The 14,401-nt window shown below is 45.2% G+C and overlaps 1 protein-coding gene across 1 annotated transcript; it reads left to right on the top strand.

Annotated features, from left to right (window-relative positions):
* Positions 1-8,908: 8,908 nt before the first annotated feature.
* On the top strand, positions 8,909-11,556 carry LOC144288745 (uncharacterized). Its single transcript, XM_077856503.1, has 2 exons — positions 8,909-9,084; positions 9,485-11,556. The coding sequence occupies exon 2, from the start codon at positions 10,286-10,288 to the stop codon at positions 10,901-10,903; it is 618 nt and encodes a 205-aa protein (XP_077712629.1). The 5' UTR covers positions 8,909-9,084; positions 9,485-10,285; the 3' UTR covers positions 10,904-11,556.
* Positions 11,557-14,401: the final 2,845 nt, after the last annotated feature.

Below are 14,401 nucleotides of genomic sequence, written 5' to 3'. Positions count from 1 at the left end.
CTATAATCCACACAGAGACACTTGAAATAAACCACCAAGGTGGCAGCCTTGAGATTTTATCAGTGAAGGCTGCCTGACCTGGCACAAAAGTTGTCAGATTAATGGCATTAGGAAATTTGCAAATCAAATGGCTCATTATGTATGATACTGTACTTGCAAATAGGATTATGTTGATTATGCACTATAAATAGCATTTTAAAGAGACTCCCTCAAGGCAGACTGGGCTGAGATCTTGCTAGTCAGACTTTTAAAGTAAGGTGTACTGAATCACTAAACAGATGAAGCCCTGGAGTCAGGGATTAGCAGCCCGGTGCAGTTCTGGAGAGCCAGGATTCTGCTCCAGGTTGCACATTGTGACATCTTTTCATCAAGACTCTTCCACATGAAGCAGAATGATCACAGGAGCCTTCTTTCATGCCAGAACGAAGTGCTACAGCCTGAGCCAGCCTTGACCACACAGGCCAAGACAATTGCATTCCCTGGGGGAATGAGGGCAGGGTGAGTGAGGTCTGAAGAGGATCTGAAGGCCTTGACAGCAGATGCCGCTTCTGTCAACCTCATGGAACACCCCTCTGTATAAACCTGCTTTGTGATATAACCTTTTGCCCTTCTATCTCAAGAAATCCAAGCCAGTCTTCAAGAGACTAGACATTGTCCCTTTTTCAAAGTTTGAGGACTTGGGTAAATACTCAAGGAAGGTGACATTAGTTCACCTAAGTCCAAACTGGCTCTTTGTAAAAAAATTCCCAGCTTGCTGCCTATGTTTTACTTACTCTATTCTCCTTAAAGATCAAGCTGGAAAGAGGCTCCCTATTAGTGAGGTTATATTTTCTAAAAAAAAAAAAAAAATTTTTTTTTTTTTTACTCCACTGTCTTCAAGCATTTCTTTTTGGAACATCAATATAGTGAAGTCTAAGTAAATGAAGCAAATGGACAAGGATACGTTAAATTACAATCTGATTTAGAATATTCTATTACTTTTAAGCACAGATTTATTAAATACATCATTAACAATGTTGCCCCACATAAAATTTCTGGCAAAGTTGCTTTAAGAGATAAAGAAGGAATAAATAAATCATGGTGATAAAACGTACAGCATAGAGAATATAGTCAATGGAAGTCAATAGCATTGTATGGTGACAGAGGGTAGCTACACTTGTGCCCATAGCATAACAACTTGTGGAATCACTATGTTGTATACCGCAACTAACATAACATGTCAACTGTACTTCAATTAAAAAAAAAAGATAATTTAAGATTTGCATATCAAATGTGAAGAACCAGAGCCTATTTTCTTGAGCAATCTAAATATGTCCTATTAATGTGCTTTGAAATGTCTTCTTTCTTTATACATAATCAAAGGTAAATGTAACCTCCTCTATCCACATTCTCATGAATTCTAAATCAGCATAGTCCTATTTCACTATTTTTTTTCTTCTCTGTTTTATAAATGTGCTGATACTGCTCCTCCTTACATGGCATTCACTTAACAAATATGGCAAATGTATACTAATGCTAATAAAGGTTTGCATCATCTTCGATGTGTCATTCTCAATTGTCTCCATTTGCTTGGGATCTCATTCAGGTGGAGCAACATTCTTTCAGTGAAGACAAAAGTTTCATGTGTCTTCAGCTTGCTGGTTATGACATTTCAAACCAGTCTCAAACCAGTCTGCCCAACATTATATTAAGATATGGCTATCAGATTTACTTTCATCTCATACCTGCAGTTTCTGAGGCCACCGAGGCATCCAACTGAGGACAAGTTAATTATACCTCCTGTTGTCACTTAGGACTCTGTTTTCAAAACTGTGGTTATTTATCTTTGACTTAAGAAAGTTGACTTTTGGAACACTTAGGTGGCTTAGTCGGTTAAGTGTCTGCCTTCGGCTCAGGTCATGATCTCAGAATCCTGGGATAGAGCCCTGCTCAGTGGGGAGTCTGCTTCTCCTTCTGCCTCTCACCCTACTTGTGCTCTCTCTCTCACTATCTCTCAAATAAATAAAATCTTTTTTTTAAAAAGTTGACTTTCTTCATCTAATCGATATACAAAAGACAATAACCAGCCATTTTCCCAAGCTGTTGAAAACCAGGCTAAGAATGTAAATTGCCATGTGAGGAATTGCAGGTAATTATATAGAAGAACATCTCATGGGGAAAAACTTACTGGAATCATCTAACCGGGGACACTTTGGCATCTCTATTACTAGAAAGACTTTTAAAATATCACAAAACCCATTAATCAAGATGGGTTAGTTAGAAACCAGTCTGGCAACAGGGAAAACAAGAAGGGCTTTAAGTTTTCTCCCCTTCCTTTTAGAGAATTATAATTATGGCCTGTTTGTGTTACTATATACACGTCTAGAATTTGTAAGGAATAGCGTGTATACAAAAACAGGAATGAACCATCCTTACTGACAGAACTCTGAACCAAACCCACACATAATTTTTTCTTCACTAAACCAAAAGTTTTAAATAAGATGTCTACTGAAATAGACTGATCCAGAATTGTATTCATTTAAAACTTTTGAAAAGGGATATTAGTGTCTTCTGAATTAAACCTAAACTAAACCGATATCTTAATGTATTTGACACTTTCCCATGGATCATTTATGTCATTTGTAGATTGTTTATATATGATGAATGATCTCAGCATGACTGAAGTTCAAATCTGCTTTTTACGTACATGAGATAATTATAAATACATCTCCATCCATGTTAAACTAGTCATCATGTTCTATTGAGCCTAGAAATCTAAGGATATATTCTAGGCCTGTGAAATAAAAGTTACCCCCAAGTTCAGCACATACCTTTTTTGCTATGGTTTAAGGTATTATATTAAATATGCTAATCTCCCCCAACACTTTCCCATCAAAGAGAACCTATATCACCCGAACCCTACCTGTGGGATTTGTACATTACAAACTCACCCTGAACCACAGCTGATTGGACCAGTCCGGAACATACCACTGATGCACAGAAAAGCAGTTCATGGGCCAGACTAAACCATCAGATTCTCTCTCTCTCTCTCTGTCTCTCTCACTCAACTTGATCTAAAATACAGCAGCTGGGTTAGATGGTAACTGAAGGACCCTGATAAGGGAGCACTGGTATAAATGTCCATAAATGATTGCTGCTGAGGGCTCTGGGGCAGCCCTGGTTCCTGAGTCCTGGGGACACAACTTTCTTTTTTATCCCAGAAAAGTTGTAACTTTCTAATAACTACTTTGACTTGAGACATTTTAAAATGGATTCTGTTCCTCTCTCAGCTCCTTTGCTTTCTTATATCTTCCCTGCTCTTCTTGACGTAGAACCAGAGGAAAAATCTGCATCCTGTGTAAGGAGGGAAGAAAAGGTCAAAGCCACAGAAGCTGTGTCAGATTCCATATATAAGCAGTGAGGCCACATAAAGAGAGACAAGCCATAGGGTCAGAAACAGAAGATGGGGGAAGGTTTCAGAGCCAAGCTGTGAAGAGTATGGGGGCTTTGGTAGCTGTCATCTGCATGGTATGGGGCAGGTCTGATGGATGAAAGCAGTGCTCCTTAAACTTAAGTGTGCATAATAGTCACCTGGGGATCTTGGTAAAATGCAGGTTCTGATTCAGTCTGTCAAGAGTGGGAATAGGAGTCTGCATTTCTAACAATCTCCCATGTGATGTCAAAATGTGGACATGGACCACAAATAGGTAGCAAGAGTGTACAAGACCCATGCAGGATTGAATTGTGAGCAACAGTAAAATAAACAATAGATAAAAATAAGCAATACAATAACAACACTATAAATAAATGAATGAAATAATGAACCATAAACACCAATAACAGAATTCCCATCATCAAGGGGTGATAGAAAATTGGGATTTCTGGACCCAAAGGCTCCCCAAGTTCTATACAGAGCATTAGCAATCTATGGTTTATTTGCTCATTCCTTGGGGCTGAGGGAGGAAGACACTAGAAGCTGGTTATGGAGTGATGGGGTCTGTAGCCCCTGTGTTCCACCAAATAGTCAATGGCTAAAATGCAGTGCTTGGCACTGGGTACAACAAATATAAACCCTTCTGAATACATAGCTGCTATGTGAAAATAAAACTTGGGTCATACAAAATCTATGCTATATATTTAAGGAACAAGTTGCAGAGTGTCTTTTGCTCTCCCTTTTCTGCTAACTATAATCTGTCTGCATGTCTACATGTTAGTAAGAGAGATTCTTCTTCCTTTAATGAGTCCATCTAGCTACGTTCTTGCATGAGATGAGAAAGCCCATTGGTGCTAGTCAATGGAGCACTCTGTGATGAAAAGAACGTTCATGCCTGGAAAGTTTGGTTCTAGCTACTAAAAGCCTTTCTACTGTGTGCAACGGAGGAGGAAGGGGAAGATGAGTTTGGCTTCTTTCCCACTCAACTTAAGCCCTGACCATGGAATATATTAGTGCAGATATTAAGTCCTGGAAGCTTGCTTTTTATTTAAAATACACCATTGGAGGTGACAGTGCTTTTAACCATGCAAATATAACGAAGCTCCCAACTTAGTTATGGTTCACTTAACTTAAAGGGAACTGAAAAGCCAAGCAGCGGAGAGCTCTGTGCTTTCCTGGGAGAATGCCATATAATGAATTCCTTTTAGAAAGTGCACTCTATGTTGCTTTTATTTAGTGATTTCTCAGTTAACCATTAGCTTTAACCCTTTCTCAACTACTCAAACTTCTGGTTGCAGAAGCTTCTGGTTCAAGAGGGTAGTCTGACTTCATATTTTTATAACCTCCTCCTCTATGTAACCTCCAGAATACACATAGAATCATGTATTCACTGATACTGTATCAGGAGTAGTTTGGAGTATAGGTATTACAGCAATAGGTAAGACAGATAAAGACAATTCTCACAATGCTTGAACATTCTAGATGAGTGGAGGCAGACAATATGGACATGAAATCACTAAGGGCATGATAAGTAAAATGTTGAAAATGAAACAGGATTATTTGAGACTGGTTGAAACTACATAGTTGGAAACATGTAAGCTAAGACCTCCATGATAAGAAAGAACCTGCTTTGCAAAGATAGGATGCAACAGCCATAGCAAAACCATTAAGATGAAAAATGACATTTTTAAGGAACAGAAAATAGATGAATGTGACCGCAAGAAGGGAAGAATGGGATGGGGTCAAAGGGAAGATGGGGACAGATCCTGCAGAGTCTAGTAGGCAGCCCAACGTAAGGATGAGGGTCGGATTGAATAAAGCCATGGAGAGGATCCCTGGGTGGCGCAGCGGTTTGGCGCCTGCCTTTGGCCCAGGGCACGATCCTGGAGACCCGGGATCGAATCCCACGTCGGGCTCCTGGTGCAGGGAGCCTGCTTCTTCTCCCTCTGCCTGTGTCTCTGCCTCTCTCTCTCTCTCTCTCTCTCTGTGACTATCATAAATAAATAAAAATTAAAAAAAAAAAATAAAGCCATGGAGACCAGAATTTGGGGACCAAAGAGCATAGGGCCATGGTTATGGTAGGGAGTTTGGAATTTATTTAAAGAAGGCTGGGAAGTCACTAGAGCAATTTAATCAAGGGCTTGATATAATCTGATTTGTGATTTTATTTTATTTTTTTTTTAAGATTACTTATTTGAGAGAGAGCATGAGTGAGAGGAATGGAGGGAGAGGGAAAGAGAATCTCAAGGAGACTCCACATTTAGCGCGGAGCCCAACTTGGGGCTTGATCTCCGGACCATGAGCCAAAACCAAGAGTCAGGCAATTAACCAAGTGTGCCACCCAGGGCCCCTGATTTGCACTTTTAAAAGAGCATTCTCTACAGAAGAATCCCAAACAACTTATGCAAATACTTCACACTTGAGGAGGTAAAGCATAATTTCCCATTCCTTAAATGTGGACTGAGCACAATTACTTCCTTTCAAAGAGTACAGCATGAAGAGGGGAGAAGTAACTTTATAGTCGAGAAAGCAGGCAACATTACCTCAGCCAGGTGAACTAAGTCAATATTAACATGATAAATTACATCGGTAGCATGTTTCCATGATACACATAACGAGAATGGCACTTTACCACTGTGGTCTTCATCCCCTAAAGTCATAACTTGATCTAATAATAAGGAAAATATCAGATAAATCATAATTGAGGGACATTTTGCAAAATACCTGACCAATACTCTTTAAGGTCTTCAAAAAACAAGGAAAATCTGAGAAATAAATGCAGCCAAGAAGAGGGGAAGGAGACAAGGAGACTAAAGGCAATGTAGTATCCTGCATGGGATCCTGGAACAGGAAGTCCTAATATATATGGGCTTTGGTTTAAAATGCTGTAACAGAGTGTAGGGATAGAGGGAACATTCCTCAGCATCTTAAAAGCCATCTACAAAAAGCCCACAGCAAATATCATTCTCAATGGGAAAACACTGGGAGCCTTTCCCCTAAGATCAGGGACAAGACAGGGATGTCCACTCTCACCGCTATTCAACATAGTACTAGAACTCCTAGCCTCAGCAATCGGCCAACAAAAAGAAATAAAAGGCATTCAAATTGGCAAAGAAGAAGTCAAACTCTCCCTCTTTGCAGATGACATGATACTGTACATAGAAAACCGAAAAGACTCCACCCCGAGATTGCTAGACCTCATACAGCAATTTGGCAAGTGTGGCAGGGTACAAAATCAATGCCCAGAAATCAATGGCATTTCTATACAATAGCAATGAGACTGAAGAAAAAGAAATTAAGGACTCAATCCCATTTACAATTGCACCCAAAAGCATAAGATACCTAGGAACAAACCTAACCAAAGAGGTAAAGGATCTATACCCTAAAAACTATAGAACACTTCTGAAAGAAATTGAGGAAGACACAAAGAGATGGAAAAATACTCCATGCTCATAGATTGGAAGAATTAATATTGTGAAAATGTCAATATTACCCTGGGCAATTTACATATTTAATGCAATCCCTATCAAAATACCATGGACTTTCTTCAGAGAGTTGGAACAAATCATCATAAGATGTGTGTGGAATCAGAAAAGACCCCGAATAGCCAGGGGAATATTGAAAATGAAAACCAGAGCCAGGGGCATCACAATGCCAGATTTCAGGTTGTACTACCAAGCTGTGATCATCAAGACAGTGTGGTACTGGCAACAGTACAGATAGATCAATGGAACAGAATAGAGAACCCAGAAATGGGCCCTCAACTCTATGGTCAACTAATATTCGACAAAGCAGGAAAGAGGACAGTTTCTTCAATAAATGGTGCTGGGAAAATTGGACAGCAACATGCAGAAGAATGAAACTGGACCACTCTCTTGCACCATACACAAAGATGAACTCAAAATGAATGAAAGATCTAAATGTGAGACAAGATTCCATCAAAATCCTAGAGGAGAACACAGGCAACACCCTTTTTGAACTTGGCCACAGCAACTTCTGGCAAGAAACATCCATGAAGGCAAGAGAAACAAAAGGAAAAATGAATTTTTGGGACTTAATCAAGATAAAAAGCTTCTGCACAGCAAAAGAAACAGTCAACAAAACTAAAAGACAACCTACAGAATGGGAGAAGATATTTGTAAATGACATATCAGGAAGGGGCTAGTATCCAAGATCTATAAAGAACTTATTAAACTCAACACCAAAGAAACAAACAATCCAATCATGAAATGGGCAAAAGACATGAAGAGAAATCTCACAGAGGAAGACATAGACATGGCCAACATGCACATGAGAAAATGCTCCGCATCACTTGCCATCAGGGAAATACAAATCAAAACCACAATGAGATACCACCTCACACCAGTGAGAATGGGGAAAAGTAGCAAGACAGGAAACCACAAATGTTGGAGAGGATGTGGAGAAAGGGGAGCCCTCTTACACTGTTGGTGGGAATGTGAACTGGTGCAGCCACTCTGGAAAACTGTGCGGAGGTTCCTCAAAGAGTTAAAAATAGAGCTGCCCTACGACCCAGCAATTGCACTGCTGGGGATTTATTCCAAAGATACTGATGCAATGAAACGCCGGGACACCTGCACCCCGATGTTTCTAGCAGCAATGTCCACAATAGCCAAACTGTGGAAGGAGCCTCGGTGTCCATCGAAAGATGAATGGATAAAGAAGCTGTGGTCTATGTATACAGTGGAATATTCCTGAGCCTTTAGAAACGACAAATACCCACCATTTGCTTCGATGTGGATGGAACTGGAGGGTATTATGCTGAGTGAAATAAGTCAATCAGAAAAGGACAAACATTATATGGTCTCATTCATTTGGGGAATATAAAAATTAGTGAAAGAGAATAAAGGGAAAGGAGAGAAAATGAGCGAAAATATCAGCGAAGGTGACAAAACATGAGACACCTAACTCTGGGAAATGAACAAGGGGTAGTGGAAGGGGAGGTGGGTGGGGGTTGGGGTGACTGGGTGATGGGCACTGAGGGGGCACTTGACGGGGTGAGCACTGGGTGTTATGCTATATGTTGGCAAATTGAACTCCAATAAAAAAATTTTTTAAAAAAGAAAGAAACGAGGCAAGAATAACGCAGACAGCACAGAGGAAATGAGACAAGAATGATGCAGATAGCACAGGGGCACAATTCATATTGTGAATCTCATGGACAGGATGTGGAATGTGAGAGAGGGAGAAACCCAGGACACCTCCAAGGTGGATGGTCCACGTAAGCACAAGTGGAATAAAGAAGTCTATCATGGAATACTGGGGTGGAGGGCCTGAGGTGGAGGGGAATCATTTTGTTTCTATAAGTTAAATTTGAGATGTCCATTAGACACAGAAATGAAAAGACAACACCGAAGGTTCAACCAGGAGTGGACTCAGGTAGGGGATCCTAGGCAGTGAGGTCACTTCTTTGACAACAGAGCCCAACAGAACTTAGAACCCCTGCAACCAGGCACCCACATTCTAGTGCAGCCCCATATCAGGCTCACTTGGCTGGAGACATCCGCTAGTGAAAGATGTTCTCTTGCTGCGTGCCAACTTCCCGGGGTTCTGGCTTCCAGAAACCCCAGGGATGCGACTTTTTCAAATGCTGTAGACTTTGGTTCCACCATCACACCCCACGCCTCAAGGCATTTGCCAGGAGGCGCCCTAAGGTAATACAGAGCAGCCCAGGCCAGACCAGGCCAGGCCACCTGTGCCAGCCATCCTGGGCAGCCCCATCCCCTCCTCTTCAGTTTCAGGGAACCAGGGATGTGTGGGCAGGTCCCATCCAGGCTGGAAGAGGTTGCAGGGCAGCAGGTTCCCCGGTGATCCCTCCATGGTCACACTGATGTCATGGTGGGCAGGGTGGAAAGAGGATTCCTGAGGTGCCTCTTACCCATCCCAGAGTTAACCCAAGGTCCTAGAGCAGATCTGTTTCTCTCCTTGGGGGAGGTGTGTGCTGACTGTGGTGTGGTGTGTCTGGAATGGAGTCAGCTGGGTGTGTGGCCCAGCCAAGGCAGCCAGATAGGGTGCTGAGGCCTCCTGCCTGGCTGCCGGGCACTGTCGTTACAGAGCTCCACACAGGAGATGGGGCAGGAATGGGAGGAAGAAATCCAGTGCTCCACCTCCTTGATGAACAGGAAAGTGCCCTGCACAGCTAACAGAGGCCAGTGCGGACTCAAGGGGAGTGCAGGGTCTGAGGTGATCAAGACGGACACGGCTGCTGGAGTTGAGTGCTTGCCATGAGCCAAGATGCCAGGTGTTGAGTCCAAGCCAATGCACATGGTGGTCACACCTCTGATTCACTGTCCCAACGTGGAGGAGCCACCTGAACCCTTGGCCAACCTGGAAAAAGAACAGGCCCGGGCATCCGCTATCCAGGTCCCCAAATGCCTAAGCAGCCACCAGGCTCAGTTGATCAACCAGCTTCGGCCCCTGAGCAACATCACGAACCACGCAAAGAGCCCGCCCCAGCTCTTACTGTGGGGCCTTATGAAGCCTCAGGGCATGAGGTGATCGAGCAGGTAATGGCTGCTGGAGCTGAGTGCTTGACCCAAGCCGAGATGCCAGGTGCTGAGTCCGAGCCAATGCACGTGGTAGTCACACCTCTGATTCACTGTCCCGATGTGGAGGAACCACCCGCACCCTTGGCCGCCGTGGAAGAGGAACAGACCTTAGGCCCAGCAATCGAGGTCCACGAAGTACTGGAGCAGCCAACAGACAGTGGAACAACTAGCATTGACCACTGAGCATCGTCCTAAACCACCTCAAGAGCCCATCCCAGCTCCTACTGCGGGGCCTGCTAGAAATTATGGGCCTGAGCTGTTCGAGCCCAAATCGGCTGCTGGAGCTGAGTACTTGACCCGAGCCGAGATGCCAGTTGCTGAGTTGAAGCCAATGTACATGGTGGTCACACCTCTGATTCACTGTCCCGACCTGGAGGAGCCACCTGCACCCTTGGCTGCCCTGGATGAGGAGCAGGCCCCGGAGCCTACAATCAAGGTCCCCAAAGTGCCGGAGCAGCCACCTGTCTCAGTGGAGCAACCAGCTTCAGCCCCTGAGCAACCTCATGAACTACGTCAAGAAGCCACCCCAGCTACTATTGTGGGGCCTAATGAAGCTTCAGGGCCTGAGTTGATCGAGCCGGTCACGGCGGCTAGAGCTGAGTGCTTGGCCCGAGCCGAGATGCCAGCTGCTGAGTCTGAGCCAATGCACCTGGTGGTCACACCTCTGATTCACTGTCTTGACGTGGAGGAGCCATCTGCACCCTTAGCTGCGCTGGAGGAGGAACAGACCCTAGGCCCAGCAATCAAGGCCCATGAAGTACTGGATCAGCCAACAGACTCAGTGGAGCAACCGAATTCGGCCACTGAGCAACACCATGAATCTCATCAAGAGCCCGCCAGAACTACTACAGTGGGGTCAGCTGAAGCTTCTGGGCCTGATCTGTTCCAGCTGGGCACGGCTGTCAGTGCTGAGTGCTTGGCCTGAGCCGAGATGCCAGCTGCTGAGACCAACGCAATGCACTTGGTGGTCACACCTCTGATTCACTGTCCTGACCTGGAGGAGCCACCTGCACCCTTGGCTGGGCCAGATGAGGAGCAGGCCCTGGATCCTGCAATCGAGGTCCCCGATGTGCCGGAGCAGCCACCTGTCTCAGTGGGGCAACCAGCTTCGGCCCCTGAGCAACACCATGAACCACGTCAAGAGGCTGCCACAGCTCCTACTGTGGGGCCTGCTGACGCTTCAGGACATGAGGTGATTGAGCTGGTCACGGCTGCTGGAGCTAAGTGCTTTGCACGAGCTGCGATGCCAGCTGCTGTGGCCAAGCCAATGCACATGGTGGTCACACTTCTGATTCACTTTCCCGACCCGGATGAATCACCTGAACCCTTGGCCACCCCAGAGGTAGAATAGGCCCTGATGCCTGCTATGGAGGTCCCCGACATGCCCATACAGCCACCTGCCTCAGGCAAGCAACGACCCTCGGCCCCAAGCAACATCCTGAACCTTGTCAAGAGCCCGCTCCAGCTACTACTACGGGGCCTGATGAACCTTCAGGGCCTGAGGTGATCGAACCGGTCACGGCTGCTGGAGCTGAGTGCTTGGCCCTAACTGAGATGCCAGCTGCTGAGTCTGAGCCAATACACAAGATGGTCACACCTCTGATTCACTGTCCCGACCTGGAGGAGCCACCTGCAACCTTGGCCACCCTGAAAGTGGATCACATCCTGGCACATGCGATGGTGTTCCCCAACATGCTGGAGCAGCCACCTGCCCAGTGGAGCAACCGACCTGGGCCACTGAGCAACATGCTGCCCCAACTCAAGAGCCCACCAGATCTCCTACCGCGGGACCTGCTGGAGATTATGGGCCTGAGCTGTTGGAGCTGAACACGGCTGCTGGAGCTGAGTACTTGGCTCAAACCAAGATGCCAGCTGCTGAGACCAAGCCAATGCACATGGTGGTCACACCTCTGATTCACTGTCCCGACCTGGAGGAGCCACCTGCACCCTTGGCTGCCCCGGCTAAGGAGCAGGCCCTGGAGACTTCAATCAAGGTCCCTGAAGTGCCGGAGCAGCCACCTGTCTCAGTGGGGCAACCGACCTCAGCCACTGAGCAACATCCTGAACCAACTCAAGAGCCCGCCAGAGCTACTACAGTGGGGCTAGCTGAAGCTTCTGGGCCTGATCTGTTCCAGCCGGACATGGCTACTGGAGCTGAGTGTTTCGCCCGAGTCAAGATGCCAGCTGCTGAGTCCAAGGCAATGCATGAGGTGATCACACCTCTGATTCAGTCTCCCGACAAGGTGAACCCACCTGCAATCTTGGCCACCCTCGTGGTAGATCACATCCTGGCGCATGCTATCAGGGTCCCGCACTTGCCAGAGCAGTCACCTGTCTCAGTGGAGAAACTAGCTTCCACCACTGAGCAATATCCTGAACCACCTCAAGAACCCCCGAAGCTCCGACCGAGGGCCAGCTGAAGCTTATGGGCCTGAGCAGTTCGAGCTGGGCATGGCAGTTGGTGCTGTGCTTGGCCCGAGCTGAGATGACAGCTGCCGAGGCCAAACCAATGCACATGGTGGTCACGCCTCTGATTCACTGTCCGGACCTGGAGGAGCCACCTGCACCTTTGGCTGCCCCGGGTGAGGAGCAGGCCCAGGAGCCTGCAATCAAGGCCCCCGAAGTGCCGGAGCAGCCACCTGTCTCAGTGGGGCAACCAGCCTCGGCCCCTGAGCAATATCACGAACCACGTCAAGAGGACACCCCAGCTCCTACCGCGGGGCCTGCTGACACTTCAGGGCCAGAGGTGATGGGGCCGGTCACGGCTGCTGGAGCTGAGTGCTTGCCCCAAGCCGAGATGCCAGCTGCTGAGTCGAAGCCACTGCAGGTGTTGGTCACACCTCTGATATACTGTCCCGACCTGGAGGAGCCCCTGCACCCTTGGCCCCTCCAAAAGGTGGAGCAGGCCCCAGTGCCCGCTCTCGGGTTCGTCCAAGGGCCAGTGCAGTCACCTGCCTTAGTGGAGCAGCCAGCCTCGGCCCAGAGCAGCAGCTCGTGATGGCTGCAGCGCAACGGAAGGCTTCCCCTCCCCTCTCATTGCGCTGTTTCTAATTTTTGTGGTTGTCCTAAACCTCTATAATTGCTTCATGAATTTTGTTTGTAATAAAGGATACGTTAACATAAAAATAAAAAAATAAAATAAAATAAAATGAAATAAAATAAAATGCTGTATCAATATCGATGTATTAATTGTAACAAATATACCAGAATAATCGAAGATGTAAGTAATAGGGCAAATTAAGTATGGGATTTACGAGAAGACTCTGTACTATCTTCACAATGTCTCTGTAAATCCAAAACTGTCCTAAAATGTAAAGTTTATATACACATGTATATGGTTTCCAAATTTTATTTTAAATCAGAATAATACATGCACATAGAGAAAAAAGAACATGGATGGGCTTACAATGAATCAGTCTTCTCCTGCTCTACCTTTCTATAGCTATATCCTCTGTCCAAAACCAGCCACTTCTAACACAAATTTTCTTGGTTTTCGTTCCTTTGTATTTATGTACATTTTCTGAATAATATACCTGTATCATTTTGTCCTAATTTATAAAATGTAAATACTGTTTACTGCCTGTCAGCTGTGGTAGATAAGGATTTAGATGACTTGCAATATCCATGCCACCCATACCCTCCCAATAAAATTTAGCATTATTTTGTATTCTATCAATTACCTTTGTCATTTAAATATACAATTCTCTAGATTTCCTCCCTTCCTTCCTTTCTTCCTTTTTCTTCTTTTCCTCTCCCTTTCTTTCATCCATCATTCCACAAATATCTATTGAGTGCCTGAGATGGGCTGCACATTCTTGTAAGGGCTGGGAATGTAGCAGTGAACAGCGAGATGAGGTCTCCACAAACATTAGAGTTTTGCACAATGAGGATATCAGCTCCCCTACCAGTTACCTCTCCCTCTCCTACCCTTCTTTCCCATTTCTCAACTTTGCCATCTGACTTTAATTTTATATTGCCAGAACATTAAGTTCTAAAAATGTAGCGATTTGGGGAGTTGTGTTTATAGTTGATACTAAAAGATGAAAATCCATAAACAGTGCTTTCATTGTTGTGTTTAAGTATATGTTGCTTACAGTGTAGCCAGGTGGTGCACCCTTAGTGTACTTCCTGCCTCAGGCAGGACTTCCTAGCATTGCGGCGCTGGAGCCACACTGCCAGAGTCTGATGCTGGCTCTGCTACTTACTAACCGTGGACCTTGGGCAAGTTCTTATTAGTCTCTGTGCTTCAGTTTCATCATCTTTAAAATGGAAATCATAATTGTACATATCTCTGAACCATTACAAAGATTAGCGAGCTAAGAAGTTAGTGTTTAGAATAGTGCCCTGTCTAAACATGTCCACATGTTCCTGAGCATTAATGCATCATTTGTAAGTGTTCCCCATGCCTCTTTGTTTTTCAAGT

The sequence above is a fragment of the Canis aureus genome, chromosome 18 (genome assembly GCF_053574225.1).
Source record: "Canis aureus isolate CA01 chromosome 18, VMU_Caureus_v.1.0, whole genome shotgun sequence".
In the NCBI taxonomy this organism is placed as follows: Eukaryota; Metazoa; Chordata; class Mammalia; order Carnivora; family Canidae; genus Canis; species Canis aureus.
Note: the sequence above shows the minus strand (reverse complement) of the source record. Positions and strands in the feature narration are given on the sequence as shown.